Source organism: Nipponia nippon, unplaced genomic scaffold, assembly GCF_047370975.1.
Source record: "Nipponia nippon isolate SJK-2023a ecotype South Korea unplaced genomic scaffold, ASM4737097v1 scaffold_2, whole genome shotgun sequence".
Lineage (NCBI taxonomy): Eukaryota > Metazoa > Chordata > Aves > Pelecaniformes > Threskiornithidae > Nipponia > Nipponia nippon.
In genome coordinates, this window is record NW_028262336.1 from 59,684,542 (window position 1) to 59,704,213 (window position 19,672).

A 19,672-nucleotide genomic window follows, 5' to 3' on the forward strand; every position below is an offset into this window, starting at 1 on the left:
CAAACCATTCTATGATTCTATGATTCTTTCTGCTTACCGAATGAGGTTGAATTTGGCAATTTGGGTCACCTGTTCCACAAGTACCATAGAAAGTGCATCCCGACATAGATCAAATTCAGTTGGAGCTGCAGTGCCAAAATCCAAAACAATGACAATGCACTGTTCTTGAATCACTCCAAATATCTGCCGGCTCTCACTGGTTAACCATTCCATTCGCTCCTTATATAGCTCAATAGCTCCCATTAGACAATCCACAAAATGAAGAATCAGTTCTTTTTTGGCTGTCAGCTTTATTTAAATAAGGGAGAAAAAGAAATTGAGCATCAAAACAAATAATACAAATGCAGCCCCAAGCTTAGCACAGCTGCAATAGCTGGTTTGCAAGTGCCAGATATGCCAGCCAAGGTAGCAGTGAAAACAACCCATTTTTCTTCCGCTATTTCAAGAGCAAATACTTGACAAATGCATCTAAGCTATAATAGAAAAGACACTGCATTTTGTCCTAATTGCTTTTCATAATCTTTCTGTATAAGCATGGGACAGTGCCAGTGGGCTGTCTGACTTGTCTGTCTCAAGACTGGAGCAATTAGAATGAGCTGAACACAGGCTAGGATGTAGAAAGGGCTGCAAAGCAGATGGGTGAACAAACAAGGACACAGAAACTTTGTACCTTCTTAGACTAGAATTTTGACTGGCTCTTAAAATTTTGTACAGCAATACAGGGGAGTGCAGGGTTTGGTTCTGGGGCGCTTCAATCTCCACCTTGTCCTTAGCATTTGAAAGGAAAATGTAAAACGTTTCCTGTTTGTACTATTATTTCACTAACAATGCCCAGCATAACAGCTTAACTATTTGTGGGTAGGTGCTTAAGCAAACTTAGTTCAGGCAACTGTAATCAACAACTAAAACTTCCCATACCATATCAGTAAAATAAGAAAAACCTAGATTCAGTATAAAATTGAAAAACACCAGACCCTCCCTATGAATATATGTATACATGTTCACCACGCAAAATGACTTGTGGGTTTAAAAATTCACTGCAGGTTCCAGTAAAGACATTCCCCCAGTATCTCTGACCCATGTAAACTAATTTACCAGCTACCTTCTACCTCCAACTACCTTTCCGGGACTAAATACAAAACCTTGGAGATACAAATGTTTTTAAACAAGAACATTTCTCAGGGAGAAGATATTTTGTGTAGCAGCCTGCACACTTCTTCCTCTCATTTGTATTTTCCTCTGTTCTTTAATGTCAGCTAGGGCCCTGTAATGTGCCTCCCAGATACAGTCTCAGGCTGTCTGCCAAAGGAATGTAGGCCTGGGAAGGAGCACTTAGAAAATCGACTTTCCTTCTATGACAGCCAGACTCATACAAAGAAGCTTATTGCACTACTCCGATCAAACTCCATCTTAAAATAAAGCAGTTTTCTTGCACCACCCCTTCACTTGTAGTTGGACAGTCCAGATTCCCATTTCTCTGAGGGCTGGAAAACTTCTGACTGTCCAGCCTAAATTTATTCATGGCAGTTCATACCCATTTATTCTTGGACTAGCATGCCTTTTAGCATAGAAAACTATAGTTTTTCCTGACCCCTGTAATTTGCCTTTCTGTAGGCATTCAAGGGCAACAATGCTACCCTTTGTCAGTCTTCTTCAGTCTTACTTATATATGTCAACATCAACCAAGCCCTGTTATAAGATCAGCACTCCATTGCAGTTCATCCTACTAGCTCTTCCCAATACCTGTTCTGGTTTGAATTGTTTCTTCTCAACCTGTGGTAACTGTACACAATATTGTACATAATATCCTACATGAGATCTCACCAGGTCTTGTATAATGGCATTGCTACCTTAATGCTACCAGAAATGTCTTTCCTACTGCTCGCAACAAGTCCTAAGATTAAAAGACATTATGCAGATAGTTCACGTGGAATTAATGGGAAAAAATGAGGGGAAAAGGCTCCTGAAATGGTTCTTTTCACATATTTAAGCCTTGTGCCTCAGAAGTGGCTCTAGTTATCAGAAAAAATGACAAGCCATTTGCTTTTGTAAAATCTTTTATGAATTAACTCTCTCCCCTCCTCACTCACATGCGTATCTCTTCAATCAGAATCCATGCTCTTAACAATGGGGCCGCCAGCAGCTGTTGCTAAGACATTCCTTAGAACATGAGCCTGGGCAGAGATCCAGCTAGCTGTCTCTATAGAGTAGGCTGAGCCTTTTGTGACCCGCTGGCACCAAGCAAAGCAGCGCTTTGCATCGGCAATGACAGCACATTATGTCTTCTTATTTCAGCATCCCCATTTGTTTTATTGACTACGATTTTATTTTTTTTAACTCGGCTGAGCATCTTCTAAGTGTTCCCTCTTTCAAGACAGGGTAAATGTTGCTTAGAAACTGCAGTCTTGTCTAGAAAGATTTACTGCAATGCTGCACCAAAGCAACAGCGTAAGACTTTGCAGGGAAAAAAAGAAAAAGATATCTAGCTTCTCTACCACTGGTTGTTATCACTAACAGTTTGACAAAACAGAAAAAAAAAAGATCAAAAAGGTAAAGTTCTCACAAAGAATATAAGTATTCCATGCCATAGGGAGACATTTTAGTCACATCATTCTGCTACAGTGATAATAACTTCTCAGTGCACAGGGAAGTTACCACAAGTCAGTCACACTTACATTATACACGCTGCCATCTTGTGCTCTCTTGTATTGAGGAAACAGTCCATCTGCATACCTAGAAGCCACAAGTTTCCCCAAGGTGGTCACATAATCTACAGTAAAGGTTAAAAGAGATCAAGTTGCTAATCATAAGGATTACTTCAAACAGATATTTTTCAGGTTGACGGGCATGCCATCCATGTGTGAGCCACATGCACCTGTACTGAATTCTTGACATTAAGTAACTTCAGAGAAATTTTAATTATGGTTTTGTTTTACAATTTTTTCTGGCTATGTCTATGTTGGGGCCCTGAGGGCACCAACAGGCCTTGATTGACCTCATCAGCCTCACCTGGGGTTTCTACTCACACGGCGCTCAGGCCTGGGCACCCAGTCTTTGCTTTAGCTGTGTTGTAGGTGTACCTGTCTCAACTTCTGCTAGTGGACCTCTCTTCTGGATAGACCTCTGAGCCCTATGTTATAGCCTTGTCTCCAGTTCTGTCTCCTGGATGTGGCCCTTAGACCTATGTTATGGCCTTGTCTCCAGTCCTGTGTCTGGCTCCATCTCCTGCTGCTCCTGGCTGCACTCCCTGGCCGGACCCTAGACGTGGTTCATCACCTCACCCTGTCTGGGAGTGTCTGTGGACACCATTAGCAGCACCCTGCTCCACCTGCGGTGCTTAGATGCTGCAGGACTGCATCCTGGTCAGTGAGGGCACTGCCTGGGCTGCAGTCCTCTTTGGCTCCTGGCTCATTTTCCCCCCATGGAGCAGCCCTGCTCTTGCTGCTCCCTGCCAGTTTAGTCAGAAGTGGGGGAAAAAAAACCAATTATTTATAAGCCAAAAAGCTACATGGGACTTTAATAAATGAAAGGTTTAGGCAATTAAACTTCTGTATTATCCCTTTACCTCACGACAGGACTTGCAAATATTTGTCCATCAAACAAAATACAAAATCTGGTACAGATAATGATGTTCTCTTACACAACTAAATGGGTGCAGAAGTAGGTGCAACTAAGGAAAAGGTTGCACGCTGTTCTTTCAGTAGCTAGAAATTTTCTGCAGGATCTCCACTGATAGGAAAACATTAGGGGTGGGAATACTTAACATCACAAAGCAGCTATTCTGTACAGCATGCTGCCCTGCTAAGCTAGTAGGTTCTGCTCCTAAAATTACACTGTAACAACATTAACCCTGCTTAACAGCTTCTTCATCTACAGCACACAGGATTTCAGGATCCGCACTGCTGGTCTTTGAATGCCCCATGGACACAAGCCAGCCAAAATCTTAGATTATGCAACCTAGAACAACTGCAATACATTACAATTCCTACTTGTCGGGCAGCAAGCTCTTCAAAGAAAAGAGTATCTTACCATGCTCTGCAAAGCACTATTATGACAGTGATTATTAATTATTAGCAAACTTCTCCCCTGCAGCTGTCAGATAACTGCAAAGGAGCATTTTTCTATAGCCTGACTTTGCACGAAAAGCAGCCTGAATTCTAAATTAATTTAACTGCTTCCTTAAAGCTGGATCCCTGGAAATAATATACTATTCCCAAGCAGGCTGGCTAGCCTTGATGATCAACTAGTAGATCACAGATTATGGCACAGCATACATAATATTTGCTATCTAAAAATGGACAGAGATCTTATGGTTTGTTATCCATAGCTAAATTGGAGAGATTTGAACTGGAGCCTAGGGTAAAGCAACAGTACAGTTGAGTAAGGAAAGCCTTTCTCAGATCCTAAGTCCTTCTCAGATCAAAAGCAGATGGAGTTCCTCAGTTCTCTGAACTGGCAGTGTCAGCAACTGTGGATACAGCTTCCCTTTCTGCCATTATCATAAGATAAGAGACAACGTGAAAATCTCCTCTGTGTACACTGGGGTGCAAAATGAGCATGACCCTACAGACTATTCAAAGTCAGAGTTTTTTTAATTATTCCATTATTGATTTGTCTTGTACCTTTCCTGTGCTGGAATCCAATCTGTGACAAAATCTGGGATAGGGACAATTTGTTTCTTTTGAGGCCATGAAGTTGAAGCCATTTAGAAGATGAAATGAGGGGTTGTACATCCATGTCCCACTGACTGACTGCCAGGCTCCTTTCTCTCTCTTTTGATTTCTTCTTGTGGGCCTCGTGAGCATCTTCGGGATCTTTTCTGTGCTTTGAATCAAAGGCATCTGTTGTAAAGATAAATGAGGGAAACACAACAGTTATACCTTAACCAAACCACTCACTTGAATTGTCTCCTTTCTTTACCTGTATTCTGTGGTATTCTGTATACATATAGCTCGCCTCTTGTTTTCTTTTGTTATACTGAACGATGTTCTGAATCTAGAAAGCTGCGCTCAGTCCTACACATCTACTTGGTGTTATGTCTTTTTATTCATCCATATACATGTACCTTCAACTTATTTAGGAAAATGTCTCTTGTATGCTGAAATCCAAACCCTGAAAGCTAAGTCCAGTTTGCCAAATGGTAATTCTTCCAGCTCCTAAGACATCTCTCCTAAATCTTGGAAATCAGAACTCATAATAGGCATTCAAAGATTGTCAGACCATCACTACGTACACATTAGAAGCATTATGCAATAAACAAGGCTTTCTTAACAATTGTATGTTGAACTCCTACCATAAGTAATAGCAGCGCCAGCAGCAGATCCTGACTTTCTTGCAAGGCTGGTGAAACTCCCTCTCCTCACATCATTTACCTCAAGTGTAAAGGATGGTTCTGGCAGTATCTGCTCCAGGCAGCGATGGATCATGCACAGGAAATCATGGACATGAAGGACCAGTTTCATTTTAAGTTCTACAGAACAATGGACATATCCCAGCACCGATGTACAGTTGGCTGGGCTAGCTTCACTTGAAACTGGCAGCAGAGACAGCCCAGAGCCTGGAGTGGTTGAGGCAGAAATGGGAGCGATAACAACAGTAACGCCTCTGTTCCTCAGCATAGAGGTTCTAGAAGGACTTTGGTATTTCCTGTTCATTCCCAAAATACTCTGCATGAGCTAAGCTGGCTCTAGTTGATTAAATACCCTTGCTGTATCTAAGTTTATTTTCTGTGGACTTTTGATATTTGTCCATTTTCTCCAGCATCAACATTATCTGGAGTATCCCAGTCCCACATTGCCCATATACTGTAAGCTGGCTGTAAATGTACTGCATAGATCAAACTGGTCCAAAATACAAAGGAGGGTACTTCTATCTTTAATGACTAAAAAATAACCTTCAGTCTAGTGTGGCGTATGATCAGAACTCTCTGCTAACATCAAATGTTACAACAACTGACCTGGTTACAAAGGTTCATTAGATAGACTGTTCCTCAGTTAATAATACAGAAAGGAAATGAGACTGTATCTTCGGAAATCATCTCTCAGTGACAGTATCCTTCTATATGGTGCAGACTGGCACCAGCTCTTTCACAGTCATCAGTCCTACAAGCAGGGCGCTGGGCTGGCAGGCCCGTAGAGGCTGACGTTTTATCAGCCCTCCTCCTCTGCTCAATACAGAAGCAACAGTGACAGATGTTAACTCTAGAGAGAAACAGGTGAAGGTTTGCTGCTGTTTGAGCTTTATATATAGCCAGGCACTGTTTATAGTCACTTGAACAGTCATTCCCAGTTTCCTTCTCCGAAAATGCAGAAAGGCCAGCACAGCACCCCATATACAGCACAGGTGAGACTGGCACAGCTTCAGAAAGGCTTGTACACAGCTAGCAGCATGCACACCACAATGCTGCAAACAAAACTGGAAGTTATATCCAGGAAAACATGGAATCTATCAAAAAATAGTTGTGAAATACTCACAGTCACTCCAGGCAAGTCTCTTACATGGACTGCCAGTCATGACAGATCTCTTGATTGGCAGCTCCTCTTTGATTTCTTCTTAAAAACCTGAGGAATTTGTATGTTTTAAAAAAATTAAAATATTGCCATGCACAGGTCAGTATGAACTGGAGACCAGCTCCACAGGCCCAGGCAATAATAAACTGCAGAAGGTTGAGATCAAGATTTTCCTCAAGGGAATTAATATTACAAATGAAAAAGGATAGCTACTCCCCATGTCAAGAAAGGCTGAAGTCAGATTTGACAGGGAGCCCAATACTCAGAAATGGGAAAGTGGGAAATCAGTAATGCGGTTTCCCTTCCTTCCCTCTAAATTATCATAAAAAAGAGCCCATGTGGAAGTTCCCACACAGATATGCTAGAAAAATGAGTGTAGTGTTTTGGCCTGCTGTCAGCCAGTTGTATTATGTTCTATTATTGCTTTGCGTTATGCCTTACCTTTGCTATAATCCAATTTATGACTAAACCTGGGAGTATCTGAGAAGCAATTTTGTGAAGAGATTAATAACTTTGCCTATAAGACTACAAGATGATTCACAAAGAAAAAGAATTATGCATGCATACATGTACGTCTATGTGGTATAAGGCCCAACTGTGAATAAGACAAAACATATGAATAGAAAACAAAACACCAGATGAAGCAAGGTAGCATGTATTGGCTGACTGTATCGCTTTGAGACATAGTGTTTTGCCATTTACTTGGTTCTTCTTTTAATAAATAAGATGAATGAATGAGGGATATTTATGAATCACTAACAGGCCAGATGCTAGCTATTGTCATTAAGCAGCTTTTCCTATGGGAAAAGCAAAAATGGGATAAAATAAGAACCCAAAGACTTAGCCTCCTTCCTCTTTCTTCATTACAGAATTGAACATGCTATTTATTCCCCTCATATGGGTTTAAACACCCATACAGAAATATATAAACCATTCTGGTCTCTGTCCTGCTCATGCAGAAAGACAGGAACAGCGTGCAAGGCAGGGAGGACGTTAAAAAAACTGGAGTCCATTCTGCACCCTAACACCCCAGGCACTGCACAGAAGATGCCCCCCAGCACAGCCCCTGACGAGCAGGGACTTGGTGTCGGCGCAGGAAGAAGGAGGCCTTGCCACAGAGGAGCCGCAGCAGGCAGCGCCCATAAGGGAGCCGCCAGACCCGTGCCATTTCTCTCTCAGGGTGCAGAAATAGCGCCTCAGTGCTCTCACGGTAGTAACTGAGACTCGTTGCAAGCAGCAGCCTGCATCGGAGAACGAATCCCAGGTGCCACCTCGTGTTCCAGATGCCCAGGGGTGTGGCGACAGGTTTTCCCTTGCGTTAGCCTCCAGCACCGCCCCCAGCCGCGTGGACAGACCTGGACGTGAAATGCTGGCGCCCTCTGAAAAGGAGCATTTGAAAGGAAACGAAGCGACTTCCAGCGGAAACAGCGAGTTTACCTCAAGTCTTGGAGTTCGAAAACGATGACAGCTGGGATAACCTTCAGCCCAGCGTCTGCATCAAAACAGGTTCTTTTTGAAAGGTGAACGGGAGTTCATCTGGGCACCTCTACCCTTCCGCTCTGCCCAGTGCAAACTATCTGCTAAAACCTTCGCCCCCCACGCGCTTTGGGTTCGTAACCGGCGCGGCGGCGTTTGCCGAGGCGGCAGCACCCGCCCGTCCCCACGCTCCCGGGAGCGCCGCGGGAAGGCCCGCGCGCCGCACTGCCCGAGAGGCCGCCCGCGCCCGCCCAAGCGCCCAACCCCAGACGAAGGCGCGCGGAGGGCCGAGGCGGGCAGCTGCCTTCGGCGGAAAGAGGAGCGAGGGTGTCACTGCAAAACCGCAGCGGGCCTGAGGGAGAGGGGGAGCGCGGGGCAAGGCCTGACCCGCCGCCGGGGACACCCAGGGGGAGGCGCGGTTATGTGCCTCTCCGGGGTGGGCAAGCGGTCGCCGCCCTCACAGCCGCCACCTGAGGTAACTGACGCGTCGCCAGATGCGCCGCACGGAAACGGGCGGGGAAGGGAAAGCGAGCCCCCGGGGGTCAAGGACTACGGGTCGGCGCCACGCCTCCCGAGCCCGCCCGCCAGCGCCGGGGCTCGGCAGCCTTCTGCTCTCCGGCACGGCCCGGGGGGCCGCCGCGGGCCGCCGCCCGCCCTCACCTGCCTCCGGCCGCGCCGCCGCCGCCCTCAAACAGCGTCGCCACCGCCCCGCTGTTGACCCGGAGACGGCTCGGTTGCTACGGCAGGGCCTCACCTCCCCAAGCCAGAAGCGTGGGAGGAGGAAAAGGGAGAGGGCAGAGCTGCCCACGGGCGGCAAACAGGCGGGATGCGGGGCTGGGCGAGGGCTTCCAGGCGGGACCGCTGCGCCGGAGCGCTGCGCTCTGCCCCCGCTGCGGGGAAATAACGCGGAATCAATTCATTGTCAACAGACGCCACAAGAACGGCGCGCATTCGTTTCTTCGGGAGCCAAAAACACGCGAGCCAACTTGGGGAGTCACAGAAATCTATATATAGTGGATCCGAGTCTTCTGGTCCTGTTAATTCTTAATTTAGACTAAGCCACTGACAATATTTATATTAAGAGCAGCCACGTGTCCTTTGTTTAAATCACAGGAGTGACACAGGCTGCCGGGGAATTGCCATGCTCCTGGAGAAGCCTAACTAAAAATCACTCTAGTGTAGTAAAACATACAAAAAATGTGTGTCATAAACCTGAACTCGTTATTAAAAAGCTCCTGTTGATGTCAGATAGCCAGAAACCCAGGTCTGTATATGCATTATTTGGGCTGTAAATGTTTGTGAGCACAGTTTCCAGCTAAGAAACAGATAGTGCTGAGCTCTGCACTTTCTCTGTTTTGCTTTGGTTTACTCTGCAATCACACAGCAATAAAAGATCGGTCGCTTTATAGGATCAACTGATCAGTCTTATCTAGGTATTGATGTTCAGATGTAAATCCACACCCACAGGCACGGACGGGGCCGTCCTGCGGCACGCCAAAGCATTGGCTTCGGCTCTCACAGATGACTTGGTAAACAGCGATAGGGAAGAAAAGTTCCTTATAAGGCATGCGGTTGGGATGGGAATGCGCCTTTCTGGAGCTCCAGCTTCTGGTACAGTTGGAACCAAGGGTTTAAAGACTAGTCTAGGCAAGGCAAGTCATTCGGGATTGCACAACTGATCCCCTGAGGTATGGAAAAGGCATTTATTTCTCAGGCATGAAACAGTTTCCCATTATATCATTAAAAATAGGAGGTACTGAATGTTCTCTGGATCCTTTCAGACACCGCGACTGCCATAACACAAGCTTCTTTAAGGACCCATATTTTGGGAGCGGGGGGCTTTTAAAATTTCTCTTGAAAATGCAAGTGCAATGGATTTATAAGTAGATGCCCAAAAGTCAATCTAGTCAATCTCCTGATTTGTTTTGCTGCTTCCAGCAACAGAAGTTTTTTATCAAACACCTAAAATGCCTGACTCGGGTAGCTTTTTCTGCACTATACAGAATGAGCCCATCTATCCTCATGCCTAAATGTCTGTAAATGTAGTAATTATGAGTTAAAAAAAAATTATACGTGCTGTGACTTTCTATGCAAAGAGTCTGCCAGAAACCTTCACTCTAGGCTTGTCTATGCTAAACAAAAAGTGTTGCAAGAAAACATTCCTTGCAATGCTTTGAATTGCAGCGGTTGTACAACTGCCTGACAAGCCCAGGGGCAAAGGCTGGCAAATGCAAAGCTGCTTCTAGCGCCCACGGGCTTTGTCATCAACTGGTTTTCATCTCTGAGGTAAAGTTCTCAGGAAAATAAGATGCTCTCTGCACATCAAATAAATATCGTTCCTGGTTCATGTGGAAGCCCTGCCTTGGCCACTGCTCGCTCTGCAACTTGTGCGGAAAATGAGGAATGTATTCTCCAGATGCTGCCTGCTAAATGAGGCAAGGCTGAATAATAAAGGAGGCGGGGATCCAAGTAACTGGGAAGTGGGAATTCACTCCTTGTACAGGGATGATAAAAATAAATCTTGAGCCATTCTGTCATCTGACCTTTAGGCTGAATGACGAAGTGATATTGATGGGTGGAAAGCACGTTATTATGTCATTCATTAGAAAATGTATTGTAACACAGGCCTGAGATTGCATTAGCGAGCATGACTTTGTCCTGACTCTAGAATATTTCACCTATCAAAAAATATATTTGATCACTTTTTTTTTATGGCTAAAATTCAGCATTGTCAGCATTTCCTCTATGTTGGTGCTTACAACATGGAACTGTTTGCTTGTTTTTTATGACAATTCTTTTTCAACCAAACTAAAAAGATAATCCACTCTTTTTCTGTCTTCCATTTTAAAAAAAACCAACTCTTTAGCATTTTCCCTTCTTTTTTTAGGTAATTAAAACCACATTTAACATATATTTGCTAAAGTTCTTTACCCATGCGAAACATTGTACATGGTGCATCTGCTCTAACTGCAATTGTATTAAGAAAGAGACAGTCTCCTGTAGTGATACAATCAGCAAGTGAGGATACTCATGGTGCTGATGCTTATGGCTATGATAATACAAAGAATGGAGCTTCTCCAGGAAGTTAAGGCTGTCACACATCCTGCCCCGCGGTGTCATGCTTCCTGTTGACTCCCTCTCAAAGAGAGACAGGAATCGGTTGCAAGGGGTAAGGAAGAAAACAAAAGCAAGTTGGATTGAAGCTGAGTTAATGCTGTCCTTATTAGACACATTGTTTACAGTGATTGTCTTAAAAAAATGCATACACCTAAAAAACAGTTTATCAGCACAGGCAGAATATAAAAAGCATAAAAAGAAAGCCAAAGAAGTGAAATATTTTAAATACTCCTTTCATGTGTATGTTGTTCTCACCCTTCAAGAGCCTCCTAAAACACTTTTCCTAATGGTATGTCTGCAAAAGTCAGAGGTAAATGAGCTAGCTGTAGAAGAGCTGACCCTGGTATCAGCGGTGGTATAGCAACATGAGTGCGGTATTTCTCCTGTTCCTGCCTAGAAGGCAGGCAAACGAGGCAGGACACAGCATTGGGCAGAAGAGCTGGATTTAGGGCAGGCTCAATCGCATCTGTATGGCATCGCACTCTATCTTGTACATTTACCAAAGAGAAGTATTTTAAGTTTCTAGATATTCCTTAAATTGTTCCTTCAGTTTTTTAAGATAGTCCTTAAGTTCTGTGTATTGGAACTGTGCAGCCTACAGCCTGTGACTGACTTACAGCTCACAGACAACTTAGTCTGTCTAACGTGAACTTAGACAAACGTAATCACACTTTTGGATGAGGACATAGTAGGGAGGTGGCACGAAATTAAAAAATAGGCACTGTGTAGTGGGAGAGTGGAGGAGGAAGGGAGGCGTGGGAAAGGGCAAACGGGGATAAACTAAAACTGTAGGGGGAAAAGCTAGGGACAGGAGGGGGGGCTAAGGGGTATGTGACTGATGTGTGATGGCAGGGAGAAGCAAGAATTCAAGCTGTAGAAGTGAGATCTGCATTGAAGGCCTCGGTACACATAATAAGAAAATCAGGAAGGGATGAACTGTCATGGCGGAAGTAATGTTCATGTGGGCTTTTTTCCGCTTGCCCCACAATCTGCATAACAAATTGGATGCTCTGGATGAACCCTGAGTCCCACGCTGTAGGAGCAAGGCATGGGAGTGGGAGGCTAATGCCACTGCACATAGGTCTAACCAAACTGTAATAGCTGTAGGACTGAACTGTTAGCCATAGAAGAAGAAGAATAAAAAACTAGGCATCTTCTGTGAATGGCATGGGCATCTTCTGTGCCCATGTTTAAAAATCTAGTTTTAGGCCTTGAGCAAAGAGAGTCATGCTTCCAACAGAAGCCAGCAACTGGTTGTCTTCAACAGCCTACCTGTGTTTTTTGGGTTGTGCATCTCTTCTCTACATAGTCATCCTCTGCTGCTTCCCGCAGTGAATCTGCCATGCATAGTCTTGCAAGAAGGATGGTTGTTGATGCATGTACCATTCTGTGACTTTTATTTTTCTCTTCTTTTTACTTTTCTATACTTAGCTGGAAGTCTTTCCAAACTGACAGGAGTAAACAGAAACTTCTCCATCCCTGCAAATTTCTGTCTTCCAGTTACCACATGTAGCATGACCAGGTGCTAATGGAGCTGAGCTTGTCACTGAAGAAGCAATGCTGCTTGGGCCAGTGCATAACAGGTCAATCAGAATTTAAAATTAAAATAATAATAAAAGATAGCAGTGCTCCATGACCTTTGTGTTTAAGACAGCCACGGCACATCAAAGTTTGCCACTCCCTGGTACCCACACAGTGTTTGTGTCTTCTGGAGCAGATGATGAAAGATACAAATGCTGATTATTTCTCACTGCCTTGGGGTGATGTTGCCTTACCTATATCACACAAATTTCTTCCCAAGTAGCCTGCTTGCACAGGCAAAAAAGCATGCTAGCAGGCACCGTGCCCATACCGGAGAGACTATATAAGGAGGAATGTGAGGCATAAGCCTCATGGAAGTACTTCCTCTGTTTCTCAGCAAATAAAGGCAAGGGTCTCACAGTTCTTGTTCTTCCCCAAGTCCATCATCAGTGATGTGCTTCTTCCCCTTTCTGGAGACTCTCTTGTTTGCACCTTGTCCTAAACCCGAGGGATTCTTTTTAAGGGGAGTGGAAAGAGGGGTACTGGTTTCTTATTCCAATGAGGAAACATCTCATTTGCTGTGGTATCTCTCTGCATCGTCTTCCCATCCCTGTCTTCCCGCCACAGGATGATTCTGGTTAACATGAACAGAAAGTCCCTGCCTGCTTCCACAAACACCTGCCTGCTAATATCCTTTGGGCTGTGAACCCCAGGACATGGCATATCCACCCTGGAAGATCTGGAAAGTGCTCTGAACATCATAGGCAATGGTAGTCTAGAAATAGTTTAGTGAGAAATGAGGAAAGCCAGAACAGGTAAAGAGGCTGGGAAGCATATAGAGCAAAAGTGAGAAAGTAAGGATGGTGGGGTTTTTTCCAATGCTGGTACAACAGGAAAATGAAGGAAACTAGGTTAGCCATTAATGATTCTAATTCAGAAAACACAACTAAGAAGTTCTTAAGTGTGAGAACAGTGAGGACCTGGAACAGACTTAAAGCTGCAGTATTGGTGGGACACAAACTGCTTGTAAGGTAGCGGTGGATATACAAATGAAGCGTTTGGGACAAAAGTGATCAAGAAGGTTCTGCCCAGTCATCTGTTCTTAGGAGTAAACATGCAAAAATGCTAAATGCAAGATATAAAATGCTTTGGGTTCAAACATTCATTTTATACCAGCATAGAAACACTAAAAGTGAAGAGAGATTTCGGGCAGAGCTCATATGCACATACTGACGGAAGTTTGTACTGAAGGTGTTTGGATTGTTTGGGTGCCAGAGGAGCTCAGAAATCTAACAAACATTCTGCAGAAACATTTAAAAGCAAGTAAATAGCTTAGCAAGCTGAATACACTAGGATAAGCCAAAGCTAAAAGTTCATTCTTCCAAGGCAAGATGGAGAATGAACTGTTTCTGCCAGTAAGGGAAGGTTTGGCTTATCATAAGCACTATTGAGCAACAGTGGTAAGTTGTGCAGTGGTTTGTGGAAACCAACAGATTCAGTGTTCGGCCCTAATAAACAACAATTGTGCAAATGAAGTGAGCGTCATCAAAAACACCAAAATCTTTCTGGCAGGATCTGGTGTGAGAGGGTAGAAAGAGGTCATGTATGTCAAAGTCACCAAGATATATCAGAGTCCCTGGGAGGTTGGAGGCAATTTTTTTATACTATCTAGAGGCTGAATCCAACTCAAAGGACATTCATTTATAATGAAAACAGCCTTTATGAAATTCAGGGGGTTTTATTTATAAATACCTAGAGCCACACTGCATCCATAGTAATCTAGCTGTGCTGCGATCCTGCCATTCATACTCAAATGCAGCCATCAATGCATGCACAAGGAATTCTGTTATTGCATTTTATTTTCTTAAGTGCTTGCCAGGGTGTTACATATATTTCTATCATGTTGTCTGCCTTCTTGTAGAGAAATATGCATTCCCTAGAAGTCCTTGTTACAGTGACTAAGCCTATGAGACCAGACAATGTTGGGAATGCCAGAAAAAAAGACCACTAATTGTTAAATATTTTTTTAAGAAGTTGCCCATCTTGTATAGCAGATAGATAACAGAGGAACTTCACTGCAACAGCAAATCAAAGTGGGTATGTTAAGAATTCTAATCAAGCCTAGACAAGAGATTGTAGTATTATTGTATTACTGCCAAAACTGTACCAAAGGTGGGGTAAGAGAGGCACCAACTGAGGAAAATAAGTCAAAGTCCCCGAAGCAATGGCTGCCGCAGGTGAAGGTGGCATGAGGGTGAGCAGGCAGCAGCTACAGATGAAAGCAAGCACAGCAGGAAACAGAGGAGGGGAATCCAGAGAAATGGAAGCTGCCCCAAAATATCCTGCCACCGTTCTGCAAGGTATATAGTATTATGTAACAATAAATTCAACACTTTAATGTACAAATGAAAAGCCTACATCAGCAAGCTGCTCCAGTATAGAACAGGTTGGGTATTTTACTGTGGACAACTGTGAAAGCAGCTTTTTCCATTTTAGGTAAAGTGGATCTGGACTCATCTGCTCCTCAACCAGCAAACTTACAGCAAAGGGCCGTGCATCAGCTTGAAAAATTATTTAAGCTAAATAGTGTTACTTTCTTTCATGTAGAGTATAGTATCGTGGTGTTATCAAAAGGGATAACTGGAGATGAGAATTGCAGGTGGCATGCTGCTGGTCACTTAGGCCCACAGAAAGGGATTTGCCTCACGTGACTTCAGTCATCTATGAAATGGGTGATGAATCAGTCACCCGCCCTCCTTGACGAGCCAGTGGAGGGAGATGGGTGGCCGTCTCCCCCTACCCACGTATGCTCTGGCTGCCCAGGCTGAGCATGCCAGCTTGCACCTCCGCCGAGCAGGGAACGTTCGCGGTCTCTCCAACTTGAGAAGCGATGCGAATGATCGGCAGGTGCGGTTCTGCCAGCGGGCTCAGACCTGTGCGAGTGGCTGAGACAGACGCGTCTTCGTGTGTCTCAGTGAGAGAGGAGCCTGCTTTCAGATGCAGCGGTCTGTGCTCCAGCAGCAGAGAGCTCACCCTTTGCCGCGAGCACCTCTGATGCCTCTGTGTAAGGCAGCAGGGGAGATGGGACCGACAGCGTGGGTGAGGGCCTTGCAGCTCTGCCCAACGCGAGTTGCTGGGGGTTATGTGCCGAAAGGAAAGGTCTCAAAGCTGACTCCTAAATGTTAAGCTGATGTTGCAAGGCTGTCAGTTAAAAGGGGGAAAAAAGATTTTTTTCCATTTGTAAATGCAACATCCGTCCAACAGCAATCACTGAGAGATGATAAATATCGATCCTGAAAGCAACATTTATACCCAGTCACTGTGTTTATACCGAGACCTGTGTTTTGAACAATAAATGAATTACTCTACATTCATTCATGCTAAGGGTTATTTGGCCAAAAGAAATATATCATAGATGACAGTTCTATACCCAGCAGGATGTAGACTGGACAGTTATTTCATATGGAAAAAATATGTAGTGTATAATTCACACAACGTAGAAGAATATTTAAGGACTGACTTTCTCTTCATTGGCAGATACGCAGTCTTTTCGCATTCTATGAGTTACATCAGGTTCTACAGGAGGCATTAAACCTATTAATGCTATATTTTAAAACATTTTACTGTCTTTTAACAATATAAAATGATTTTGTGTTGATAAAATCCTGCACAACATTTTGATAATACAGGAAAAGAAATGTGTTAAGCAATTAAGACATGTTTTTCACCTTTTAGTTTTCATGTATTTCCTTATTACATTTGTAATGGACATGTTGCTTAGCATATTTCTAGGCAGGACTTTGTGTTTAAATAACTTCATCTCTGTTCTCACTTTAAAATTCTCATTTTAAAATATTTCACTACCACTGAGCTCATTCAGAAGAGATCAGTAACCTCAGTGCATTGTAATTATTTTTCCAGTCCAAGCACAATTAAGATAGTAATTCTTAAGTCTGAATAAGTCTTTACAGCATATTTTCATAAACACTCTACAGAGTTATGAAATAGTTCATAGATAACAACTTCCATGAAGTGCTTGCTGACATTGTAATCCCAAGTTGTCACTATGGGCAGGACATGCCTCTTAGAGATAGCGCAACTGGGACACTGCCCAGGTGATTTATAACTTGGCCCTGGTTCCTCCTGCCGGAATTGTCATATGATGTCCGTGAAAAGGACAGTGACACACATCATTCTGTAGTAACCACCAAAGAAGCTGTATTTAGTGACATCTGCACCCACGGTCCTCCAGGTGAGGCTTTTGACTGCACGTGGTTTAGAACGAGGAAAAAGCCAGAGAACTGATGCTGGAGGGGATGTTTTAGATCATCAGGGAAGTGCATTTTGTAAGGGCTTTGAAAGGAGGTTAATAGCATTAAGGCCAAAAAAAAAAAAAAGACTTATTACGTACTGATCGCGGAACCTGCCGACTAGGCTTTTTGATTTAATCAGTGCCTTTTGTTTCCTTCCACTCTGGCTGCCAGCCTCATCCTGCGGAGCAGGAGCCAAGATGTCTGCTCACAGCTGTCTCGCTGCACAGCTGGCAGGAGGTGCCGATACCGAGCTGAAACCAGTTTGCACCCTGCTGTTGGAAACCAGATGCATGGATGTCATTATGCTAATCAGTGGAGTTATGCCCCTCCCACTTCTCCCATCTCTTCCAGCTGCAGTACTTTTATTGTAAGTGAAGTAGTATTATGTCACATTAATTTTGATTTTCCGTAATACCCCCCCCCAGTTGGCGTGTGTCTTCATAACTCAGGGCCCATTTTACAGATGACTCAGGTAATAGTTAAAGTTATTAATTTATTACAAGACTGCCTGCAATCCCAGTTTTTACAGTGTTCCTACATTGCTCACATTCTTAAAATCTGGAGCCACTCATATTACTATTAGTTGACCAAAATAATTGGACGAGTTAGTGTAACTATTGTTTTACAGGGCCACGGGCCATGGCATTGCATGCTGGAGAGTCAGTGGAACGTCTTGTCCCATCTGGGCGGCTGGGAGCTTCCCAGCCAGCCTTCATCCGGGCCAGGAAGCACCTTTATCATGAGCAGTCCCACAGGCTCCCATGGAGCGACTCTGAGGTACGCCTCCCTGCCACGTGAGTCAGGACACCAGAATGTGCCCCTTAGGTGCTAATTAAAGTCCACTTCACGCATAGGAATATACTTCCAATTAACGTAGTAGCCCTGGAATGCATTGTGGGATGTGGAGAAGAGCAGAAGCTATTGCAGAAAAAAAGTAATTGGAGCGTTTAAATGACAGGGCCCTTGTGATCAGTCTATGTCGTCGCATGAATTATCCCACAATAACCTCGCTCCAGGTTCCAAAACAGATGCTCATGTGGACGTTCTTCTTCAGGTCTTCCAAGAGCTGGGCTTCTCAGCCGTCCAAAAATCCGAGGAGATCAGGCTTTTTCAGTTTCCTCACTCTTGAGTTTCCCACGTCACAGCATGGTCAAGAGCCAGCGCTATTGGCTGTTCAAAGACCTTGAGGAAGAATTTGTAAAGGACAAACAAATATGTCATTCAGAATGCTGTCCTGGAAAAAAATCCAAAAATCTTCTTCCATGGGAAATCTCAAAGTTTATTTTTTTGTTTTGGAATGACTTTTTATTTTGGAATTTCACTTGGAATAGATGTTCGAAAAGTCTGCCAATTCAAGTCTTAGTTGTGATTCAGCTGCTGCTCATCCATAAAATTAATAACTTTACGTCCTGTTTCTTAATTCATAGAAGTTTATCACCAATTTATTATTACCCTTCCTCATCCTTCCTCAAATACTATGCAAAGCATTATTCAGGAGAGAAATAAGGAGGAGAGAGTCTATCTGAAAGACTGTGCTGAAGCCCAGGATGTTTATTTTTCTACACAGAGCTAGTACATTTTGCTTTTTATTCTGCTTTGCTTAAGGAAATACTGTAACAAGCCCTTCCACCATTTTGCACCTAAAAGCTGTGAAGCCTGTACCAAAGATCCACTTCAACAAGAAAACCTGTGCCATCAAGCTGTCTTCAGTGTGCCCAGGACACTTGCAAGCAGTAATCTCATCAGACTCCCATTTCCTGCAGCTACCTACATTGGCTTCAGATGCACTTCAATTCTGTCTGTCTTGCAGTGGTCTGGCAATGAATATTTATATAAAGCTGTGACTGCACACCGTGTCCACAGTTTGTGGTCTGAGCCAGCAAAATAGAGGGTCTCAACACCAAAGGTTTTGAGTTTAGCCATAAAAGCGAGCACAAAGAGCATTTTAAGATGTAGCCAACTAGAAAAAGGGTGCTGGCACTTACGGTTCATGTTCTTTTTGCTAAATCATTTACAAGTATTTAAACAAGCACATGGTGACAGGTACACAACAACTTTTGTCATCATGTGACAACAGTAAGCATAGAAAATACTGTCACCTCCAAGAGCAAACAAGGAGCTCTTTAAGTAAGGTGCTACAGAAAGCCCTGCTCCCCCTCTTTTGACTTCGCGGTAAGGAGTCCTCCCAGGGACTCCATCAGCGTTCCCCTTTCAGGTCTTCCCAGCACAGACTCGAAGAAACAGCACAAATCTCACTTCTGTAACAGTCCCTGTTCCACTTTTGGACACAAAGTATAAACATGCAGCACCAGAATCTTGCCAAAAAAGCATCTGGTTTTGAAAAATATTATCGGCATCCTGGAAACCAGAAGCCAGGATGACCCAGTCTTTAGCCTTGGTTAAACACGTTGAACTGGGGGATTGCGACTGATGGGCTGAATGAGAACAGCCCATGAGCCCAGGGCAAGATAGAAGCACGTTTCGCCCCCTCTGCACCCACATACTTACTCCATGGATGTAGCAAGTAAAATAGGATTATTTTGCACTGCTCCAACAGAGTCTTCTCTTCCAGTTATTTTGATACTACATTTGTTTTGTTTTACCTTGTCCTGTGATTTCCATCACTGAAGAAATTAATACTTGGAATACAGAACTATATCATCGGAATTTTCTGGGAAAGGAAGAGATTGAGGCAGCTGGCAGAGGAGGGCTAATGTTTTTGACAGAGAGAAAAAT

The 19,672-nt window shown here is 43.9% G+C and overlaps 1 protein-coding gene across 1 annotated transcript in view; it reads right to left on the bottom strand.

Moving 5' to 3' along the window:
- The window catches only part of VWA3B (von Willebrand factor A domain containing 3B), a 70,336-nt gene extending 61,603 nt beyond the window's left edge, over positions 1-8,733 (bottom strand). Inside the window, exons 1-5 of the mRNA XM_087758716.1 lie at positions 8,646-8,733; positions 6,474-6,560; positions 4,623-4,841; positions 2,676-2,770; positions 38-288 (exon numbers count right to left, since the gene is read on the bottom strand). Of these exons, the coding sequence (XP_087614842.1) occupies positions 38-288; positions 2,676-2,770; positions 4,623-4,841; positions 6,474-6,513 (605 nt within the window). The 5' untranslated portion in view covers positions 6,514-6,560; positions 8,646-8,733. The remainder of the gene's footprint in view (positions 1-37; positions 289-2,675; positions 2,771-4,622; positions 4,842-6,473; positions 6,561-8,645) is intronic.
- Between the last annotated feature and the right edge of the window lie 10,939 nt (positions 8,734-19,672).